Source organism: Megalops cyprinoides, chromosome 19 (assembly GCF_013368585.1).
Source record: "Megalops cyprinoides isolate fMegCyp1 chromosome 19, fMegCyp1.pri, whole genome shotgun sequence".
Lineage (NCBI taxonomy): Eukaryota > Metazoa > Chordata > Actinopteri > Elopiformes > Megalopidae > Megalops > Megalops cyprinoides.
Window position 1 is genome coordinate 23,377,160 of NC_050601.1, and position 23,483 is coordinate 23,400,642.

Here is a 23,483-nt window from a genome sequence, read left to right on the forward strand (position 1 = left end):
CAGACAACCAATGGCATCACCATTATAAACCCACAGCAACCAATGGCATCACTCACAGCAAAGTGACTGAGAAGCTTAAGGAGATGGGATCCAATCAAAAAGGAAGATAAAGGAACCAAAAAGGATACGCAAATCAAATCTAAAACCAAAGATCACATTTAACAGTGCTGATAAATGTTGTAATCTTTGATATTAAGTGCCAACGTGCAAGATGAATTACAGACGCTTTGTTTTTTTTGATTTTTTTTTAACGGGTGCTGTGGATTTGTATTGTTATTATACAATTTGCAGGAAGGAAAAAAAGAAAACTGAATTCCTCCAACCAAACTAAGTGAGAAAGAATTGTGTAAACATGAAAATAGACTAGTTGCACTAAGGGAAAGGGAAATATGACAACCACATTAGGCAACTAGCAAGCTTATGCCATCCGGCGTGATGTTGTCACGAGATGAACACCTTTTTGCAAAATGGCAGCCTTTCTCTGTCTGTCTCTCCTGGCCTGCCCACACCCCCCTCCCTCACCCTCCCCTCCCCCTACCCCTCCAAAATGCAGCAGCTTTCTCGCCGTAACAATTCTTTTTTTTTTTTTTTTTTTTTAAAACAAAACAAGGAAGAAAAAAAAAGAAAAGAACGCCTACGAGTTTTCGCTGTCCTCTCGGCCTGCGCTCTTAAAATCCAAATTCATTCATCCGGACCCAAATAGGCAGTCTATAGTTACAGAGAAGCCACACTGAACAGCCTCATCCCCAACAAAAAAAAAAAAAGAAAAGAAAAAAAAAAAGGATCAGCAGCAAATCCATTTGCTGAGGACTTCATAAACGGGGGCGTGTGTACCCAGACGCTGCGGTTGTTAAAAGCGGTGCACACGAGAGGTTTGGTTAAAGTCTTTAGTACGGTCGGTGTTAGGTTTGAACACATCAGTTGTGGATCTTGATCGCTTTTTCCAGGTAAGTGTAGCGACCTCTCTTTGGAGCCTTGTTGAAATGATCGAGTCCCAACCAAGGCCTGGGATGGGACATGTTTCCTGGACAGGGAAAGGAGAGAGACTGCTCTTAGAATGGGACAGGTGGTAAAGCAACTGGGCTTACAAACAGAAGGTTGCCAGTTTGAGATTCCCACCCCCTCTTTTCTTTCAGGAAATATCCAGCTGTATAATTGGGTGATGTGTAAAATGTGAGATATACAAGTTTGCAAGCAATTAAATGGTCAATCGGACACCTGAATCACACAATTGGGTATTCTGTTGATCAGATCTCTCAAATATTGCATTATGAACAAGGCTTTCAGAAGACATCAACTAATTAAACGCGGTCCATTCAAGACAGTATCAAAATCAGCCCGTCATACCCGTTCTAACAACCTGAGGGGAAAAAAAAAAACATCAAGCACACACACAGAAAGCAGTCATCTACTTCAGGCTGAACACAGAAAGGCAGAATACCTGGCTGTGGCTCAAAGTCTTTCAAATTTACTTCATATTCCTCTTCGTTGATGTACTGATGCCGACCCATCATCACAATTGCGAACTTAAACTGCGAGAGGAAGTTTGCAGAAGGGAAAGAAGACAATGTGTGAACAGCTGAAGACCATCTGGACTACAGCATAAAGGACTATAAACCATTACTTTAGCTGAGGCTTTCTCAGTTCCATGGTGGGATAAGACTTCAGATATGAAGGCGATCAGTATTTTGTGCTTTGTATTATTGCACAGTACTAAACAGCAGGCCCTGCGTGGGTGTGACATGTACCATCCATGTAGCCTTTTCAAAGAGCTGCATATTTAATAACATTATAAACCTTTCATCTTGATTGGTTGATTTTGAACTTCCATAAACCTGTGGCCAAAGCTCAAAAATCTATTTTGTAGGAAAAAAAAAAGTGTAAAACTGTGACCCTTCTGCAGCGGGACAGAGGGATTACCACTGCGCCAATGTGGCTGTAACAATTTGGTTATGATTTTTATAGGAATTCTACATTTGCTGAAATTTTCAAAATCCAGGGAAGGTACAGAGTTTGCCATATATGGCATTTCTGCCTCACTTGTAAGTCACTTTGGATAAAAGCATATGCCAAATGAATAAATGTAACTGAATAAGTACAATATAAATTTAAAAGTCAGCTTGGCAAAATGAAATTAACCTGTTATATGATGAGGGATTAATTTTCAAATACTTTTACAGTTAAAACCTACAGTCACACATTAAATGGTGACTGAAGTAGTAAACTGATAAAGCATTTCCTGACAGCAGCCTTTGTTCTTTTATGAGAGTGATCGGTCCTAACCTTTTCAAATTCCTTCTCCTGGATGTCAAGCATGGTCTGGATTCTTCTCATAACCTCCCTGAAGGGCTCCCCCTACAGGAAAAGACGGGAGATTACAGCAAGTCTGTGCAACACCAGCAAAGCCTGCTCTCTTGCCTGCTTTTATCTTGCGTAAGTACCTGTCGGATCTTCAGCAAGAACGGGATCCCGAAAGTCCCGAAGACCTCCTTATGGAAATGCGCGACAGGAATTAGCATCTCGTTCTCCTTGTCCAGGTCAACCTGGTCCAGAGGGATTTCCTGCCGAGAGAAATGACAGCAAATACCATTTTAAAAATGCAAAGAAAAAAAGAAAAAAAAAAAAAAGGTTTTCACCCAGCAAGAAAACAATGCTTTGTCAAAATGGATGTTTTTGGTAAAAATCTGCTAACCTCTATTCTGAACGTTCGACTTGCGGCAGGAGATAAACATTCAAGCAGTTCATCCTCTTGGTGAACCCCAATGATTTTGTAGCTAACAATTTCTAAAAGCCTGTAGAGAGAGAAAGGGAGAGCAAGAAACACCTTTTAAAAGGAATGTCCACTGAATAAAAATCACTATTCCATGAATGAACCCCAGGGCTGGAGCACATGTAAGTAACCAAAGGTAAAAAAAAAAAAAAAATCAAAATGACTACACACACACACCCTGTACCTCTAGGTTCAGTGTAGTACATTAGCTTATCTGCGACTTACATTCACTGATCTCTTGTACTTGCGCCTGTTAGGTTAGCAGCATTGTGTTACATTAATGTCATTGAGCAGATGCTCTTATCCAGAGCGACTGAAACAGTGTATCTAATAAAGTGGCACGAGAAGCTGCAAAAGTCACACAAGTAGGGACTGTACATGTCTATGCCTGTGCGTTACTGATGAACGTCTGATTATTGCACCAAACAAACATTTCTATACAGGTTTATTCACAGTTTCTGCCTTTGCAGTGCCTGGCACATGCCCGTTACCTGAGCTTCTCTGAACCTTTGTCAGACAGCTCCACAGCCTTTTTACATTCCTCCAGCAGGTCACCCACACAGCCATGCTTGTCGGGGTATAGTGTTATCTCCTGCGTAGGGTGAAAAAACAATGTCAGTAATCTCGTGTGCTCACTTCCCGACAATGAAAGCTTCGTGACCTCCAGCGTTTGTTCATGAGCATCGGCCTACAAGCAATGCCACACAGATCCAAGGATATTTTTTACTAAAGGCATGGGCCTGTCTCATCCCTCAGCTCATGATGACAAAGGCCTGAAGCTAGTGTCTTCATATATGCGTAATAGGTACTTGCAACGCAATTACCATTAGTCACTCGGCAGACACTCCTAGCCAGAATAGCTTATATAGTGAAGGTATAAAAGAGCATACAAGGTCACATAACTGTGTGACAATGAAAGTGCACAAACAGCAGTACTCTTACTGCTTTTAGGAATACGCAAAGTCATAATATCAGCATGAATATCCAAATCATTGTAGCATAAACCTTCCAAAGCTGCTAGTATCAAGCTTGTAACTGTAAACAAAAACACAACAGCGTGACTGAAAACATAGGGGTTTCTTCCTGAAAAATCCATTTCTGATGGCACATTTCAGCCGTTCATTTTACCTCTTCCCGAAACTGACTGTTCAACCATATGGATTTGAAACTCCTCCTGTTCTCGAAATCTGTGATCTTCATCTTCAGCTGTGGAGGGACGAAGCAGAGAGTGAAACTCCTGACAGCTGGGACAAACCTTCCTGCTGGGTGTAGCGGGTGTTTCCCGCTACCCGTCAATTAATGCTACCAGGCAAGCTGGCCTCACTGACACAGCCAGCCACCAAGGGTACAAGCACTCAGTATTTCTGCAGTACCATGGACATTGAATGCATCACATGCAAATCATTAGACACTGCTAAGTTGTTATACTGCTAAGGTAGCAAAAAAACTGGAGGCGGCAAAAAAATGACTGCCCCCGTGCTTGTCGGGGCACAGGCTGCTCTCACCTGCTGGTAGTAGAGCTTCTTCGGCTGCCGGGGCTTGAAGAACTGCAGCAGGTCTCTGAGAGTGCCTTCGTAGTTGTGCCTGAGAGGGTTACCGGGGCCGTCCCTGTACCTGTGCACGAGAAAAGGCCGCGATTAACGCCTACGTGTGGCCGGAGGTGCCGCTCGCGAGGGCCGGACGGGGGTCACGGAGGAGTGCGTACCCTTGCGATTTGAAGAACTGCAGGAGCATCGGGTCGGTGTTTAGCCTCTGCGCAACAGTCTTTGCCACCTGCGGCGAAACAGAGAAGGGAGTTACATCTGATCAAAGGCTTTGAGTCAGACACGCTCAGCGCAGAAATGCTGAACATGCTAGTGGCATGAATTAATTCTGTCTAGATTAATCCTATCAAGACCTAAATGTGTTCAGAAACACACATTCAATGGTAAACTACCCCCTGGCACCAAAAAATGATCATGATGACTAAATATGGTGCTTCACCATTAATGGTGCTTCACCATTAATCTATCATACACGCTATGGAACAAAAACAATTCTCCACCACACCTTCAAACTGGAAATTAGTAAGACGCTGGGGGCAGGGAGCAATCTACCCACAGAAGAGAGACCACATGCTTTCTCACCTGGAAGTAGTTCATCCTGTTCGACAGTGTCACTACAAAGCCGGGGTCGTTGTGGATCGTCTTGTCGCAGAAGATGACGTCCACCCGGTGGTACAGGTCTCTGAAGTAGTCTTTCGCGGTCGGCAGCTCGCTCGTGTCGTTCTCGGGGTCGTCCCTGTCAAAAACGGGGAGGGGAAAGGGGCGGGGTGAGCACCGCAAAGGCCCCCTCACAACCCCCTCTGCTGATTGGCCGAGCGAGGCCCCTCCTTTGGGAAACGGGGAACGCTTACTTCTGAAACACGATGATGTCTCCATCCATGAGCTCATCCAGAGCCTTGTCCAGGGAGACGTCGTAGTCTTGGATCCGCTCTGTTAAATTCGGTTTAACTTCCTGAAGAGAAGAGAAAGAAGTACAAAGCTCCTTACCTCACAGATGTGTGCTGACAGTTCTAACTCCTCCACAGCTATGGGAACATCAGCGAGCCTTTCTTACCCTTGTGCTCAGAGCACAACATTGAGGGCAAGTTCTGAATGTGCACAACACCGAATCAACACAAATAAGACTACTTATTTCTTGTTCCCAATGCTTAGTTTTTCTTAGAACTCCAGGATCAGAGAAAAGCTCGGTATCAAAGGCTGCCTTTTCACTGTGAGCCGATCTAAAATGCAAAAGCACCTTCTGGCCCTCTGCACCCATGGGTTTGAAAAGCTTGCCACAGCAGTCTAGATGTTCACTCATAAAGAACTGAGATGTGTTGGGGAACACTTGTTATCCTCTCACAAAGCTATGGCTGCTTTACTTTGCTGCCATCAATGACACAAGCAGCATATACAGCTAATTAAAGCAGCAGAGACTAAGAAACAGCAGCAAATTGTAGAAAACCTTATTATAAACCCTGAAAATGTGTCTGAAAACCTACCTCATAGAGGATAAGGCTAGTTCCTTGCTGAAATCCAGCTCTTTCACACATGACTGGCAGCAAGTCTCCTGTTTCAAGGGAAAACAATGTCATTCAGGATAGCCCCCTAGAGGCCAAAAGAAGGAAAACTCGTCCAAGAATGCTTAGAGTTACTTACGTATTTTACAGGATATAGGCGTGTAGATATGTCCACAATAATTTAAGCTTCTTGTTTTTGGATCGTACATCTTCAAGAACAGCATCACATCATCTGAAAGGCAAAACATTTATTATGGTCTCTACAATCGGTGGTCGCCAAGAGCAAGATGCAATTATTTCTTAGAGCTTACAACTCTGGGCTAGACAGGATTTAATTTTATCTGTAAACACAAGTCCTTTTTACAAATGTTCAGCTACCAGGCTGAAAAACATTAATTAGCCATTAATGAACCTTGAAATGTAAAGACCAACAAAATTCGGAGGCTCAGTTTCTGATGTGGACGCCAATGAACTTAACATGCCCTGGTGACAAGAAACTAAAAGCATTCTCCTATTAACGTCTTAACAGTATGAAGGGAGTTCAGAGAGTGTTCAATGGATATACAGTGGATTGTACAACTTTCATACGACCAAACAAGCGGTCACTATCGGTGGCATAAAGACATGACAGAGGCGATAGAGGGGACACTCACGGTCTTTGTCGAACTTGGGTAATGTTGCCCCGCTGGCGGCCATCTCTGGATCTACTGTTTCCAGAAATATTGTCCAGGGGTTTTCGTTGTCGCTCAAGTCGATCATCTGTTGGGAGGGAAAAACACAGAACGCTCAAACACACACACATACACCTCTGCCCTAGCCCATTCCCACCACGGACAGCAACTCAATCTAGACAAAGGCCTGTGCGTGGCGCATGTGACAGACTAATAATAAATGGCTGTCCGCCTCTGCGCATTCGCTAATAACAAGCGAGGAGCCGCCGTATGATTGGCCCGTTGGGATCTGCAGCTAATCTACATCCGCCAGGGCCCGCGGGATTATGGAAAGCGCACGTTGCACGCAGACGAGGGGTGCGCCGGGCACTCACCGACTTGCTGCAGTCGGCCTCGTAGTCCAGCATGGCGGGCCTCTTCGTGCCGTTGCTCCGCGCCTGCATCGGCCACAGCCGGATCTGATCCTGTGGGAAACCCTGCAAATCAATGCGACAACTAGATAAAAGGTACTCACACAAGCCTGCGGCTGTGCATACATGCACAACACATGTGTATGTACATATACACCAAGACAAATGCATGCGGGTCTTACTTAACATCCATACCCAAATTCGTGTGTGCATGAGCACACTGACACATAAACAAGCGCATGCACACATGTACATGCATACACATAACATACAAGAAAAGACAGTTGAACGAGACACAGTCTTCATGTCAATCATTTTTATACACTTCAGGACCCATAACAAAGCTCTAGCAGGCCCAAATTTAAATTATGTATATTATATAAATTTTTTAAAAAACCCACATAGCACTAAAGGGCTACTTCCTCCTGGGCCTGGTGGGTCACAGTGTCTGCAGGGCTACGCTACCATCATCCTGGGGGGTGACAGTGTCTGCAGGGCTACTCTACTCTCGGCCGCAGTGTCTGAGGGCTTTTGTTACAGCCAGGCGCTTTATTAATTGATTCAACTAACTGGTCTGAACCGCTTTAGATTACGAGTGGCTCTGAACAGGAACACCCGGGCGAACTACGGCTCACCACAGAATGCAACATGGCTTCAGGACCGAAGTTCACCTGCAATGATGCCTGGCATGTCTGCAGAGCATACATGCCACAGCCAAGTAAAGCAGCCGATTCTGAGGGTGGGCTGACAAGGCCACCTGTGGGTTCCTACTTCAAAAAAAAAAAAAAAACCCCCAGAGATGTGTTGGTGATCGAAACTGACCCACGCCATCGGCACGGCGATGAGCACCTTGAGAGGCGACAACGGTGGGAGGTGTGGAAAGCTCCAATCACTACAGCGGAAAGCTATTTTTTCTTTTCTGAGAAAGGGGGCAGTTGGTTCAGAGGCCCGTGAGGTGAAGGAGGTAGAGCTCACCATGGTCTGGGAGAGGTTCTGGACGAACTCAGCCAGCGTGGAGCTCTTCAGCACCTTGAACACGGTGTACTTCACCTTCTCCTCGTCGTACATGTCGTTGCCCTGGTGCCCGCAGAACTGGTCTTCCGTCACAATCTGGAACGGGTTGGAAAAGCGTGTCAGGTGTACACATTTATGTTCGGAAAAAGATCGTCAGATATGTTTGTCTCCAAAACCACCGGTTCAGAACTCGACTTCCATTCTGATCTAGAACGCGTGACTGGCAAAGTGCATCACAGACTTTCAAAACCGCATTCCTTCTTCCAACAGGTCTTCCAGTTCTAGAAAGACAAGTGAGGCCAGGCACTGCTTTCCACTGCATCCGAAAGGCCACAGTACAGAACACGGTAATGCAGCCACCTCCAACATAAGGGTAAAATGCAAGGGGCTCTTCAGTTATTCGCTAAAAACACACATTGTTCACCTGTAACCATATTACACACATACCTATGTTTCAACTATAAGAAACCTGAAATAAATGCTGTACATTAAGACAAATCAAAAATTACAAAAAGAAATTCAGGGAATGTGTGTTTGGACATACACAAGCACACCAAGAGGACAGCCCTTGAGGAAATGCGTGGCATGTCCTAACCAGTCACTTTCTCAGGCTTTGAAATTCAGAATGGGAGACAACTCTGAGAAAAATCAACGAAGGTGATACCTGTACGCTTGTGCATGCATACTAGCTGTACCTCCACTAAAACTGACCTACCCAGCAAGCCAACAGTACTACAAACATACCATTTATTCAACTCATGAATATTAGCTACATGGCTAACAATGTTACACCTAGCCTCACTAATTCATGTCATGTTGCTAACTGTTCAGTCACTGATGTTAATCACCTAGCCAAATACCTCCTTGTACACTACTGTAGCTATGCTTTACCGAAACCTTGTTAAAACAACTTTGAACAGAGCTACCTTTCCACCTGTATATTTACTTGGCTTGAGAAAGTTACCCTGAATTCTCATCACTGTTTTAAGTTGTGCTCCTACATCAGTCAGGACCTCTGTTAAACTGTGCAATAATACAACGTTCGGCACATTCCTTTCCGGCAATTCTACGCTTGCAGTTGACTTTAACATGGCCACCTCCTCATGTCCTGTGAGATCAGAGTAAGCCGGTGGGCAAGCAAGTGGGAAAACAGTGAAGCTAATAAAAGGGGGGCATCTTCTGACAGGTACCCATAGACATGTCCAAAGACTATCTGATGCAAGAAAACAAGCACAGGACATAGAGCGTAAACTTGCGTTGAGTTGTTAGACAGAACAGTTTCAGTAGTATCTGTTGGATGTCTTCATTGACCTCCCCCCCAGTTCAGCAAGTGGAGCTTACCTGTACTTGCATGTAGAGGTGGGCCTCCTGGCGCTCCTTCCTCTTCTGCGCCTCCACCCTCTTCTCCTCCTGCAGCCGCTCCACCAGCTGCTGGGGGATGTCCAGGTCTGTGACGGGCTGCAGCACTTCGCCTGCAGAGAGGACAAAAACTCTTACTGACCCCGTAACATGGACAACAGCAGAGGCGGAGTTCTACTCCTTTAATTAGAGGTGATATACAGGTCCTTATGGGTGAACTGGTACAGTACGATTTTATTTATCTTGATGCAGCATTCTCAGCCCAAATCGTATATTTGAACCTGATGCACTGTTTTCATTGGTGTCTTGTTTTGAAGGCCACTTACGACAAGCCAATTGCAGGGGGGGACTGCCCTACCTTGCAACTATCATTTCAGTTGAAACGCCTGTCTAGAGCTGGAAATGAATAACAATCTTCCGGGAAAGCCGAGTGTTTGTAGACGAAACCCGGGTAAAGCGTTTAATTGGACATATCTGGAACACCAAGCCCCTGGCCCATCAGACAGATGTAAGAACACGCCGCACGTTTTCCCGGGGTTTCCAACCACACACGTTTTCCCGGGGTTTCATTTTCTCACCAAAACATCCCCTCAGTGCCTTTTTAATACCTACTAATTTAGAGACCAAAACTTCCATAACGTGGGAAAGGACCACACACTTCAGAAAAGAACATAATGTACCCACGCCGAGCTTGACGCGTCATAACTAAAGCGATCTGTCAGAGTAGTATTTCGGAGTTACTCACTGAGCTTTGATTCTCTAATGTACACCAGCATGTAGGCGTTTGTACAGTGACGCACGGACAGGTCGTCGTCGTGCCCGCCGTAGTTGTGTTCGATCGCCTCCTCTTTCGTACACCTGGACACCACATCATCGTCGAATTTGCACCACTGAAAGAGGAAGAGAGACAAGAAGGGAGAGAAAGCCATTAGTCAGTCACTCGCCATCACAAAAGGATCACAGAGACATAGAACAAGCACATTCGTCACTGCAAAAATCTATTCAAAAAGGTCCCAAGCACTTAACACCAGATCATCAACATCAGTGTTATTATTTTAGTGATCATTGTATATCCATCATTATTTTTCACAGTTATACCACTTTATCCACGTGAACCTAATGTACACGTCCTATTAACAACAACAAAAAAAAAAAAAAAAAACACAATGACTTCCAGAATATGACACCTTTTCATGTTTTTCAGAATTATGCTGCACATTGGCTAAACGCAATCATACTTTCAATGGAAGCTTAACATTCCAAGCATAAATATTCTAAGAAATACAAGAGTCAATAAGACAGACATGGAAGGAAAAAGCAGAATGATGTATAGTATACTTTATACATGTTTGGTATAAGTACATAGTTACTCACACCACTACACACCTAGAAGACAGAAGCACCGATATTGCATTTGGAGAACAAAGAGATGAGAAAAATGACCAGTACAGCCACAGAGGAGCAGAACGGTTGACATGGGATAAGCAAGAATAAGGGTTTTTTAGCAATGGCAAACAGTGAGAGGAAGTCAGCGAGGACAAGTTAACAACACAAGAGTATGAAGTGAACAGCAGGCAAGGAGGAATGAGATAACACCTCTCTCACAAAATGATCTATATCACGATCGCTAAATCAGTCATTTTTTTTAACTATAAATTAATAAACAATACTACAAACATTTTAGTGTTTCTAGTGTAAGGAACAGATTTGCAAATGTAATGTGGCAATTTCTTCATCGGCTCTGTCTACCATTTTCATAATATACATGAAATCCTACGTATCATCAATGATTTAAATCCAGCTGGAGGACCTTCCAGCTTTGCCATTTTCCATGTATATTTACACACATACACACACAGCAGCTTGGATCCTATTTTAACTGATGTGCAATGTATCAGCAGAAACAGGCTGCAAAAATAAAATCCCAATTTTTGTTTTCTTGCAATCCAGAGTACTCACTATAACCTGCTCACATTATAGTGAACACCGCATACAAAAATCACATGCTAATACACTGTCACCTCAGTATCCTGATCTGCAATGAAGTGATTACTAGATCAAAACAAGTCAGCTCATTCCTCCAGGCTCTTTACATGAACACGAAAGTCGAGACAGGCCACATGAACACAAACCCCAACCCCCACATCCCCTTCCCAGAAAAATAGAAAAAGTTTCCTCACTATTGGTTCCTTGACACTCACTTTGCCGTCTCCTTTCGGGTTGAGATAGACGACATAGTGGCCGCCGTGGTTGTCCCCGCTATGCACCAGCACGGCGTGGAGGATGTAGTTGGCGGGGTCCTTGACGTCTGGCTTCTGCAGGAACTCGTCCAGAGGTAACTGTTCGGGAAACTCAAACCTGGGGAGGGGGAGAGGGTGCAGCACAGTGACTCTTACGCCCCCCCCCGGGAAAAAAGGCGAGCGTTGCTGTTGTTGGGCTAACACTCTGTGCTGCAGATGAGACGCCAGAATGCTAGCCAAGCGCATGAGCGCATTCATTAAACTGCATTCTGAAAGAGCTGGATCGAAAACTGCAAAAGTTGTCAAGTTGGCTGAAGCAGTGGCAAGCCAACACTGTTGAGAAGTTCATGAAAAACTGGCTTTTATTTTTAATTTTAAGTCAGGCAGCCAGGTAACCAATATGATCTTAGTTCTTTAGCTGAACAGAAAATTAGATGAATGGGCATAATGTTTTGCCTGCTGAAACTCACATCCATGCTTGATGTGCTCTGAACAGACACTGACCACCTGCCGCCCACGTGAATGCTACCAGTGAAGTGACTTGATGTCAAACATCAAATTGATACTACATAAATATGACAGAGCAGAAGTACAATTATGAAAATGATTTCACTCTTTTGACCAATATGGACATTACAGACATCTCCAGTGTTTGAAGACAAAACCCATCGTCCTGTCAGAACAGCATTTTTCATCTAATAAAATAAATTAATGACTTAACTGGATGATCAACAGTCAAGGCATAACAGATAATGAGCCCCCCTTGTCCTAGACTAAAAGCATTTCATAAACCTAGAATTCATAACATACTTTACAATGAACCAACTGCAAACTGTACCAACATGTACAAAATGTATCTAGCTAGCCGTCACAGCGTCCATGTTTTTTGCATGTTGGGACAAATCAAACTCGCGCATGGCAACCCTGCTGCGTGCAGAGTCAAGCCCAGTACCTGTCGTTGATCTTGATGTTTTGGTCGGTCTGTGGGTCGTACATGAATCGCATGAGCTGCAGGTGCAGGATGGGTGGAAACGTCAGGAACTTCACCCCCTTTTCCGCTTCCTGTCAAGCACACAAATGAGAAAATTAAAAGGAAAAAACAAAAAAGAGAGAAAAAGAAATGGCCATGTTTTTCCAGTGGTTTCATTCAATCCGTATTTTTGCACGCCGGGCAGGCTGTTGCACAAGGAGGCCCGTTTTTGCCCACATGACTGCCTAATCTCAGAGCCTTTTGCTCAGCTGGAGTCTGAACTCTGAGGGAGGCTTCACCTGTAGGCCGTGCTCTCCGGCGTCGTACTTGTTGTCCCCGTCCAGCTGCTCCACTGCCACGTAGTCTTTGAAGGACTCAAAAACTGCAGAGAGGAGGCAGCTAGTTATTCACTGAATCGCATAGAGCAAACAGCCCTAGACTACATTGCCTACTGACTTCTATCCACTTGAATTTTGGAAAAAAGCTACATTAAGAAAGTACATGTAGAATGACACGTTTGGGGAGAACTAATAGCACGTTTAATATGTCATTGTCCCAGGAGAAAGGTGGATGGGACGGTGCAAGATGGTTTCCTTCAAACTCTGCCTTTTAAATGAGAACAGAACACAGGTATTGATTTAGGAGTTTGTTTGATTATTTCAGTTACATCCTGCACCCCCTACAGGAGTTTCTCAATCCCTCTGTTAGGGCATCTTCTGCCAGTTAATGTGCTACAGCAGAGAAGGAATATGGATGGCAACTCCCAAACGATCACATGACCACTTAGGAGTCGATGCCCATAATTCTTTTGACAAGTCATTGTCGATTTGTTCAGGGAAAAAAAAAAAAAAAAAAACACTCTAGTTGGCTCTGACATTTTTCAAAATGTTTGTGCCGATAACGCTGCCGGTGGAAAGCAAAACCTGTTGAGCTGGAACAACTGTGAGCACGGCCTTCGGCGACACGTGGGGAGGGAGATCGGGAGCCAGGGGGAGAGCCACTGCCGTGTATGTACTTACTGTTTTTCTTTCCTTTTATGCTCAGCTGGATGTCATAGTAATCTTCTATTCGCTCGGACCTGTAGTCTACGTGCTTACACTGGATATAGGACTGCGAAGAAAAACAAACAAACGCAACTTAACAGAAGCGACTCGCCGGGGGTGGGGGTGGACGAAGACGAAGCAAAACAAAGCTAAAACGAGACACAACGAAAAGTTCAAACTTACCACCATCTTCCCCCTGAAGAGCTTCGGGATGGTACCTTCCACACATGTCCCTTTCATCTTGTTCTCCACGTTGTCGAGAAGCTGAAACCACATAGAGACGGGCTTACTCATTTTGCGGCCACGGCGGCTTTGATGTAACCCAGGGTGCGACCGCACCGTGCGGTTAAGAGGACTGTGCCGATGGGACCCAATCACTCACCCTCACCCGTACAAAAGTGTTCAAACTCTAGACACCCACCCCTATTTACATGGTGTTCATGGGAAATGAGGGAGAGGGAAAAAAACCCCACATCTATCATTATCACACTGCAAAGGGAATCGACCGATCAAAGAGACACTTTGATATTTCTATAAATGAATATACTGAGTTGGGCACATGAGTATGCACACAAATAAAATATAGAAAACACTCACCACCCTGCATAGCTCCTGTACATCATGCTGCATGAAGCTGTCTAGTGTTTCCCACCTTTAAAAACAACAAAATTTGAAATTTTAAAAAATTTGCCAACAACGTCACTGTCGTTTAGGTCACGACCATAGAAAAAGTATCCTGTAAAAAGATACTGACCCCACATTCAAGGAAAACCAGCATTTTCCATATAATTTCCATGTATTTATAATAACTGAACACTTTAAGGTTGAGACCGACCCCCCAAAAAAAACCCAATGAGGTGAAGAAAGCTTAAGGCCCCCAAAATTCAGCTGACTGGAATGGAGAGGGGGCGGTATGTTTCTCCTTTTGGGGACAAGTCGAAATTGTTTACCCGAAAGACTTGGTCAGCTTCTTGGTGCCCACTGGCTTGTCGCTGTGCTGGAGCTCGTAGAATACCCTCTGGAGAGCCAGGGGGACACTTTTTGAAGAATCGTCCCCTTCTGTCGGCATCATGTAGACCGCCTGCAACAGGAGGGGTGGAAATTTTTAGCAGGGAGAGTGCTGTGACATATTCAAGACAGGCTATAAGCATTGCGTCTTTCACGCAAAAAAATAGCCTCAGGAGCACAATCTTTCAGCAGTTCCACAAAAACAATTTAAAAAAATACATGCTGCTGATTTCTGTTTTACCACAACAAGGGGTGTACTCACCCGGCGAAGCTGATTGGTGAAGAACAGCGTCTGTAATAAACTGTTCATGTAACACGTGGCTCCTTGGTTTTTCAAGCCAACATAGCCGGTGTGTTTCTTCGAGTCCCACCTGCAACGAGCAACCACCCCATAATGAACACAACCCCATGAGAAAGTAACAACCATCTCAAAGCACCTGAAGTAGGCACGGTTCTTCAGCTGGCCTGAGAACATCTCGAAACTAAGGCCTGAGCAGAAAATAAAGACTGGGATGCCTGCTTCTGCTATTCAGGAACATGTTACTTGTGAAATCGTCAAGTGGGTTGTGTTGTGTAAAATGAATCTATCACCCTGCAATTTCTATTTAACACGTGTGTAGCTAATTAGAGCTTGAACTACATTTTCTGGGAAGGGAGAATGAGTGTTAAAGAAACAGCTCTCGGGGAAAGTGCGTGTTTGGATATACCAAGCACACATCAAGCTAACGGTCCTCACAAGGCAGGTTACTATTTTCAGAGCAACACCTGGCACATCTTACACTTCACGAAACATGCAGTGGATTCGAATTTGGATTTCAATGTGTGCTTTCGTCATCGTATGCCAAAGGTCTTGGCCAGGTGTTTTTCAAAACCGCCAGAATAAAATGACACTTACGCCACGCCGTGAGGGGCGTCGGCCTGGACGTAGACTTCGAAGGAGACCTTGTCGTCTTCGATGAATCCCCTCTCTGGATCCGTCACATCCTGAAAACAAACACCGGATCTTAGAAATTCACACAGCTTAAAAGCAGAAAGCAACACCAGTGTGCATACAAATGAAAGCTTCCATGCAGTGCAGCAGTGCTAATGCCATTTTGTAGGGCAGCTAGATTCCTGACAGTAAATTCCCTTCCATTACACTTATTTGCTTAGCAGACTTCCTCGTCAAGGGCGAGCTTCAGGACTCACATTTAACATATTATCCATTTACACAGCTGGACTTTAACTTGATCTACTTGGGTTAAGCGCTTCAGGATACCATGGCGGTTGGCCAGCTGGGATTTGAACCTTCAGCCTTTACGGTTGTAAGCCCAAATCCTGAGTGCTCCCTAACCTGAGCAGCATCCGCTAAAACTTCCGCTGGACTGAGGCAGTCAGAATGCAACGTTAATGTGAAATGGAAGGTGACGGCCGACGCTGCAGCGAGGCAAACTTACACTCCAGGACATGAAGTTGGAGAAGCCCCAGTCGTTCTCCTTGTGGAAGAACAGGTGGCTGATCCGGCGGCTGAAGGACTTCTCATCGTCTTTGTAGTTGATGATTTTAAGCATCGCCTGGGCGTGGCACGACCACGACCTATTAACCGCAGACAAGACACCCGTTTGGAGTCCGAACACACGAAGCTGCCCTGAGGCTGCTTACAATCTCGATTGGGACGCCTCATTTAGAAACCATGCCTTGTGCTGCTCCTCCGCTTTTATCAACTATAATATGACTGTACTTCTGAGGAATTAAATCAGAAAATGCAAAATCATTTTATTTTAGCACTGTTCTACTGCAATTTACACGAGATCCTCTATCCAGTACAGGCAATTAGCTAGGCCTAACATTTTTACACATATAACACCTAGACATTCACCAAAACTAGACTGGGACATGGTTCAACAGCATAACATGAGTGGCCACACCAGAATTTGAACGTGCAGTCTGTGTGGCAAACACCATTCTTAATACCCCTTTAATCACTTTAGCCCAAAAACATATAAAATCATTTACAACTTCTTAATGCATGCTTAGTCATCTACACTCAAAAGCAGTCCACACTTGTATTTACTATATATATCTGTTAACTGTGCGGCATGACCCACAATTTTTTCACATTGAAACAGAATTCAAATTCACATCAGATTGCCAGAAATCTATTCTACAGTGCATACTACTATAGGCTACACTGTCAGGATATCTTGACCAACAAGGCATCTTGTGTGGCACACTGAGAAATAAAACTCAGGTTAAGTGTTTGGCTGGATACAACTGAGCTTTATAGATGACACTGCCTTAGTGACTGCTCAGTGAATATGAGTACACACTTTCCCCAAAATTATTTACTTGCCAGTTAGAAAACGGTTAAACAGTGACTACAAGTTAAATCACCGACCACGCCTTTTGGGGAAAAGCCCAAAAGCCGGCCTTTGACCGGCCTCTGTTCTGGAAGGCGGACTGGTCCGTGGCAACCATTGCCGGGGCGTGGCACTTACGTGGAATCGGACTCAGCGTTGCACTGCAGGAAGAAACCCACGCTCTTCTGATGAGGCCTGTCGGGGTAGAAGCGGGGCATCACCATGATCTTCCAGGGCAGGTTGCGCACGAAGCAGGAGGGGCTCAGCACCGACTCGCCCAGCCGGCTGAAGCGCTCCACCACAAAGCGGAACGTGGCCTCCGACCGCCAGCTGGTGTCTGCGCGCCCGTGGCGGGGGAGAAACAAAAGCTGGTTAGACGCGGTTTACCTGGGAGCGCTGGCCTCTGTCAGCTCCGCGCCCCTGGTGCTGCTCGAGACGCTGCACGGATCGGGGAGTGAGCGTGGTGTGGTGCCTCCAGGCGGTGTACCCTCATGCGTTAATGCTTACACAGGGGTTTGCTGTCCTCTGTGCTGCGCTCTTTTCTCAGGGATATTAATTACAAGACTCGGGAAAAAGAGAGGGAGGAAAAAAAAAGCCTACCGTCCTCCATGTCTTCCTCTGTGTTGTTGTGTCCGTCAGCCATGGCCACGTTCCCATTGATGACCGGATTTGGAGTGATTCTCGGGGGATCATCTGTGTCACCCGCTGGGGGGGGACAAAAAGCACACATGGAGACTTCCGGTCACATTGCCAAATTTGGGAGGCAGCTCTTTTTTTTTGCTGAGGAAATAAAACCCAGGGAAAGTGCTCGGTTTTACGTGGCAAGCCTGAGCTCTCAGGCCCACTCGGTTGGTGAGAGGCTTGGTCCAAATGCACACTTTCCCTGTGGTTCCTTTTCAAATACTTACTGATGTGTTTTAATGAATCGCTAAAACCATTCAGATGAGCACATTAAATAGTTCTAGTATACACAACTATTGAAATAGTGCCTAGTAACTTCAAATTGTCCAACAAAATAAATATATCAATCTAGAACCACTGCTGTTGTTGTGTGGTAGGAGAAACAGCAGTTAATTTAATTTGAACTGAACAGTTCTGCGTAAACAAGCGACCATGTGAACATGAAATGGGTCACAAATTATCCTAATTATAAAACAGGTGCTAGAACTCATCTGCGATCCCCACTATTAATTTACTGACCTTCTGGTTAAAATCTGATTTAAAACATTTAAAAATAAAAAAAATGTATGCTTTATACCAAAAGAGAGGCACGGCTGAGAAAATAAAGAAAACATGCTGCAGATCAGTTGATATGCCTTCACTTCCCCATGTAGGTACATGCTATTGATACTCATTTATCTGGGCTGGACGGTTGCACAATGTCCCAGTCCACTGCACTGCGAAAACAGTCCTTGTGTCATCAAATAGTCATTCTAAAGGCTAAAACGGTCTAAGGACACAGCTCCTTCAAACCTGATCTCAAGGATGTCAGGCGTATGGAGTAGACTGACCTCAATTTGCCAAGTGGATTAAACGGCAAGAAGAGCGCACCTAGCTAACTGTACTTCCTGGTTCTGCTGATGGGCCGTTCAAAAAAAAAGTTGCTTCAGAATTTGATTCGGCAACACCTCCATCAGAACTTCCTGACCTTGGCCAGTCGCAACCATATGGACAAACCAGAAAAACTAACACAGTCAAAGCTCTTTGTATCCATTAAAGGTACGGTGCTTAAGAAAAAACCCCACCAATATTTGCAGAGTTTTACTGTTAAATGAGGCTCTGTTGATCGAAAATTAAACACATCTGCCGACCATAATGTTGATTCTCCATTAGAGAAGATGACCTTTGAGACCTGATCCCTTTGTGTCAGGGTCTAAACACTGTTCTTCTGCTTGCGAGGTAATAACTAGTCTTATAGCATTGTGCTGGTTATTTGTTGTCATGAGAGTAACAAAAACGGTCCACAAAATCTGACTGAAAAGGTACTGGGGAACTTTACCAGTTTCAATAAATGTAATTTAGGAAATCAATGCCCATTCCTTTAGATAGGTTTTGTGAAGTTCTGTAACCAGGGCTTTCATTTAAGAACTAACATATAAGAACTAAGCATGGATACCTTTCAGGGCCTTCCACTATTTTACTGGACCCTGCTCCGTGTGGCCTTTTCACCATATAGTGGCTAAAACAACACACACTACCAACTTTGGGGTCACCCAAATAAAGTAAAGGGGGCAAAACCACTCTCTAAGGGCATCTTAGCTGGCATGACAACAGACCATTTGTGCCATGTTTATTGGCCAGGGCGAAGTTGTTGTCCCCAGGAGAGTGTTGTGGATTGAGTCACAGCACTAGCCCACACTGTGACATAGGAGCTGCAACTGAAAAGTTGCTGACAGTGGATGGAGCCAGCCATGTTGTCTTGCTATACGTTTTTAAATTAGGAACACAAGAGATTAAATGCAATCTAACTGACCCCATACATACAATTTACCTTAAATAGGGGGGGGGGGGGGTTAATAAAGACAGACGTCTGTTTCATTCATAAAGACTGGGTCCAGAACTGAGGTTAAAAACATCCAGTTTCTTTAATTTACAAAGTCAGAGGGACTGGTTGGTGGATTATAAGTATTTGTTGAATGTCGAGTTGAGCTGCATACAGGATAAGTTGAACTGGTGTTTACAGGAACCCCACACGGAGACAAACACGAATTCTTAACTGTACCATCGTTTTATGTGCTCCCTGCAGATGCAGTTGCGAACGCTACAATTAAGGCTCATTTTCGACTTACTACGTGTGGATACTCCTGATGGACTGATGTGAAACTGAAATGTCAGTTGGTAAACAGACATCGACATTAAGATTGTGGAGAGTCACTCTACAATGTTTACGGTAAACACTTTGTGATCATCAGCTAAACGCTAATAGTGAGCACGTGTCTGGTGTAAATTAAATATTGCTAATTAATCACACAAGCCTTTCATTTCACATTGCCTTTGTCGCTTCTGGCCTACTGGACAACTGAAGAGAGCAGGCCTGAAAACTGACCTGTCTCAATAAATAAATTAGCCAGCAAGCTGCGTCTGCATTTAGAAGCCATGAATGACTTGCACGAAATGGACAATAGCCCTCTCCCCGCTCTAATCTTAGGTCAAAAACACTCGTTGATAAAACTTTACCAGCGAGTGTGAAATACAGCAGATGTCTTTTTCTGAGGCGAACACACAAATCACAAGAATAAAAAATGTGGATAATTAAAAATGGCGAGCTCCACGCGTTGTTTCTTTATACAATGAAGCAGCAAATCCCCGCGCTGTGTCGGTGCGAGCTCAACATGCGGGCCTTGCCGCAGCCTCAGCATAAGCCTTACTTAGTGCTAACTGTGTTTACCAGCTAACTAGCTAAATCCTACCTGGTCAGCATAAAAAATCAATCGGCAGCATCTCTTTGGTTTTAACACCCGAGAGCAACACTTCGCTTCAATATATTTTCTTAACAGTTGGGAAATGAACGGAATATTGTTAAGGCGGCTAGTTAGCTAGCCATACTGACGCATCTAAGCTAGCAAGCCAGATCAGTGAACAAATTGTTCACCGTTTCAATATGCGTAACTAGCTTCGCTAACTGCCAAAAAAATATTTGAAGAGGGTGATCTGGAAAGCCGATTGTCAAAAAACCTACGACACACCAGAAGCTCGCTAGCTAACCAAAGTCGAGAGGCCTTAAAATTGATTGTTGCAAAATATAATCCACCATCTTGGAGCGGAATCGCCGTACACTCCCCCCCCAGAGCTTGCTAACTTCGCTAACTTGCTAGCTAGATCCTGAAATCTACAGCAAGGGCCTGTGTATAACGGTTCACTAACCTCTTGTTAATTTCAATTTTGAACAATTATCTATAATATCGCCACTAAATTACATCAAGATTAAACTGAGGGAGCCTTACCGTTGTACACACACAGTTGGACGTTTAGAACCATAGTTGGCTAACCGGCGTTGTTTACAAACAAATTGCAAGCTTATTCACTTGTTTTGCAACACTGACTTTACATTTGAATACTTAACTGGATGGTTTAGCTGGGTCTAGATCAATCGTTATAGCTGACATCTAACTAGTTAAGACAGCGCTCCGGTTCTATGATTAGATGAACTGACTGGGCCAAACTTATTCTATAATTTACCTTCTCGCTACAGAAAAGCTAACTACTTAGGTTGTTAAATTTATCACACTGTGTAACAGTTAGAGTTACTAGCTAACCTTTTAGCCAGGCATTACCAATAAATTTAGACAGCTAAATATCAAAGATAGCAGTCGTTACTATCCAGCTATGTTATCCACACCAGTAGAGAAGGATTACTTGTATTTGGCAGTTTGCATTTGCTAACGTTACTTTGTAAGCTAACTGCCAGAAAGATCACAATAGTGTGATGTTGGGGTAACGTTAGATGCCTTTTCAGACATCGAGCCGCATATATTTGTGAAAAAGTTAGTCTTGCTACTAACCCAACGCAGGCGATTTGGCTACATACAAATACAGAATCAGCTTGCTAGCTACCGATCACCCCAGGAAAAAAAAATCGCAGTGTCGGCATCAATAGCGTTAGCAAGCTAAATGCATGCGACCTGACCCATGTTCGCTACCAGCTAACGCCAGTTTGCAAGTCTGCTTGCAATAAACATGGCCGGTAAAATACACATGACATGTTGCTTTAAGTCAGTCGTGATTCACTGTATAAGACGTCAATGTGTAAGATTTGCGATCTGCATCGAGACTAGATGTAAGCGGCCTTGCTTACCTTCCATCTCCATATCCTCGGGCTCGCTGAGCTGCTGCTCGCCGGCTTTCTGCTGCTGCTGCTGGGTGTGATGGTGGTTGTTCATGTTGGCAGCTAATGCGATGCGAGGATGCCTGTGGTCTTCGCTCCCCTCGACCTTTTCCGACGCTGGTTCCGCGGGGAACCGGGACCGGGAAAGCTGGTGGGGGGTTTGGGAGTGCGGAGGTGGGGAAAACAGGTCGAGCCTTAGCGGCTGGGCCTGCTCTGAAACGACCTCGGCTTTTTCAGCTGTCAGCGCCGGGGACTGAGGGAGGGAAGTCGGCGGGGGAGCAGGCAGAGAAACGCGGACGTATTTACTCGCTATTCGCCCAATCTCGGCGCCTTGAGGGGAGCTACAAAGTCGCTGACGGTGGTGGATGACTAGCTTACGGTTCCAAACCGGGAAGCCTGTTACGAAAAATCAATCCGACTTTACCCCAGGAAATATGGGACGGGAGGCGAGGTAAGAGAAATGCAACTCACACAACCTGCAGCCGGAGAAAAGAAACGCCGTGTGCAGCCAGCCAACGCTAGGTCGCTAGCTAGCTATATCATGAACTAAAATGGTTTTACTTTAAATTCTACAGATCAAAAGATTCAACAATTCAAATACAATATCCCCTGCAATATTTCCAGTCCGTGTGCTCCTCCGATTGTCCCTCTTCTGGGGGAAAGCGAAGAAAAAGGCTATCCATTCAAACCCGCTTCTAATTTGGAATCGCACTAATTTAGAAGTTTAAAGTGATAGAGATGCCCGAGTCTTTTTTCCCGTAATATTTAAACATGAAACCGCCGTATTCATTGATATAAATTAACACTGTTGTTGTTCGTATTTTAAAAAGCTTAATCGATGCGAAAATTCTTTTTTAACCCGGTCACAGTCAGCCTCTCACCCTCTCCCTCGGTTTGTGATGTTCTGTTTGAGGTAAAACTCAAAATGGCGGTCGCGCTCTTCTCTGAAATGTCACATCCGCATGAAGATCTAAACACTGGCGCACACAGCAGTCAGTGAGCAATTGGCACGCGTGCTTGTGACCCCTCGCTTGCAGTATGTCATTATATTTTGCAATCTACATTTTTTTCTATTGATTTGTAAGTGCTATTTTTTGTGGTGTTTACAGGTCTTCATCAACAAGACAGAAAGCGAGCCATTAAGTAGGCCTGATGTTTTATTCAACGATTTCCACCGATGTAACGCTATAAAATGCTACAGGGTACAGGTATGTGGCTATATTCTTTAACTGCCAAGCACTGAAGTGCACATGCATGCACCACTGAAAATGACACAAAGCTAATTACTTTGTGGCAGGAATAATGCACAATATCAAAAATGAGGCACACTCTCCCCATGCCCCAAAAACATCCCTTTAAAAATGCCCCCTGAAAATGCAAAGGAAAACTTCTCATAAATTTTTACAGTAAATGTAAAATCTCAATCATTCCCTCTTGATTGTATTGTTATTTATATATCAGCTACATCCAACCTCTACTTACAGAGACTACATGTTGATGTACTAAATGCTATATTACTAAATTGACTTGCATAAATGCGAATAAAATATGGGTAACACATGGCAAATTGCTTTATATTTTTTTGTCAGATACAGGCTGACCAAATGGGCTTCCCTACATCCAAACATTAGCAATATTAGATTGTGTCTGTTTTTTCCTAAGTGTGTAAATTGGTATTACTTGCTCAGTTCACTCATTTTTTCCTAGACTTTTAGGGCTGATTTTAAAATTTGAGTAATGAGCACATCAACATGGCAATCACACCATCCCATAACTTAAAAAAAAAAACAA

General features: G+C 44.3%; 1 protein-coding gene across 3 annotated transcripts; it reads right to left on the bottom strand.

The window, feature by feature from the left end:
• Window positions 1–549: 549 nt before the first annotated feature.
• Window positions 550–22,093, bottom strand: usp7 (ubiquitin specific peptidase 7 (herpes virus-associated)). 3 transcript variants are annotated; one of them, XM_036552109.1, is made up of 31 exons: window positions 21,663–21,825; window positions 17,468–17,572; window positions 17,006–17,204; window positions 15,965–16,103; window positions 15,424–15,512; window positions 14,791–14,899; window positions 14,471–14,601; window positions 14,118–14,172; window positions 13,704–13,784; window positions 13,497–13,587; window positions 12,777–12,859; window positions 12,460–12,569; window positions 11,448–11,625; window positions 10,013–10,157; window positions 9,250–9,380; window positions 7,870–8,004; window positions 6,859–6,948; window positions 6,467–6,572; window positions 5,953–6,045; window positions 5,796–5,863; window positions 5,166–5,266; window positions 4,897–5,050; window positions 4,476–4,543; window positions 4,276–4,384; window positions 3,899–3,976; window positions 3,262–3,362; window positions 2,693–2,792; window positions 2,442–2,561; window positions 2,284–2,355; window positions 1,442–1,532; window positions 550–1,024 (listed from the first exon to the last, which is right to left on the bottom strand). In XM_036552109.1, the coding sequence occupies exons 1-31, from the start codon at window positions 21,745–21,747 to the stop codon at window positions 918–920; spliced, it is 3,324 nt and encodes a 1,107-aa protein (XP_036408002.1). In that variant the 5' UTR covers window positions 21,748–21,825; the 3' UTR covers window positions 550–917. The 3 variants fall into 3 exon arrangements, with proteins under 3 accessions (XP_036408002.1, XP_036408004.1, XP_036408003.1); XM_036552111.1 differs by having other exon boundaries at window positions 918–1,024; window positions 6,859–6,960; window positions 21,663–22,093; XM_036552110.1 differs by having other exon boundaries at window positions 918–1,024; window positions 6,859–6,960; window positions 11,469–11,625.
• Window positions 22,094–23,483: the final 1,390 nt, after the last annotated feature.

Bases quoted from the DNA above. Each gene is read 5' to 3' on its own strand.
- usp7 (XM_036552111.1), bottom strand. From the start codon at position 21,747: ATGAACAACCACCATCACACCCAGCAGCAGCAGCAGAAAGCCGGCGAG. The intron at 10,158-11,447 runs GTGAGGAAACTT...TTCCTCTTTCAG, and splicing joins TGAGTGTCAAGGAACCAATA to TGGTGCAAATTCGACGATGA. The intron at 1,533-2,283 runs GTTAGGACCGAT...TTCCTCTCGCAG, and splicing joins AGGAGAAGGAATTTGAAAAG to TTTAAGTTCGCAATTGTGAT.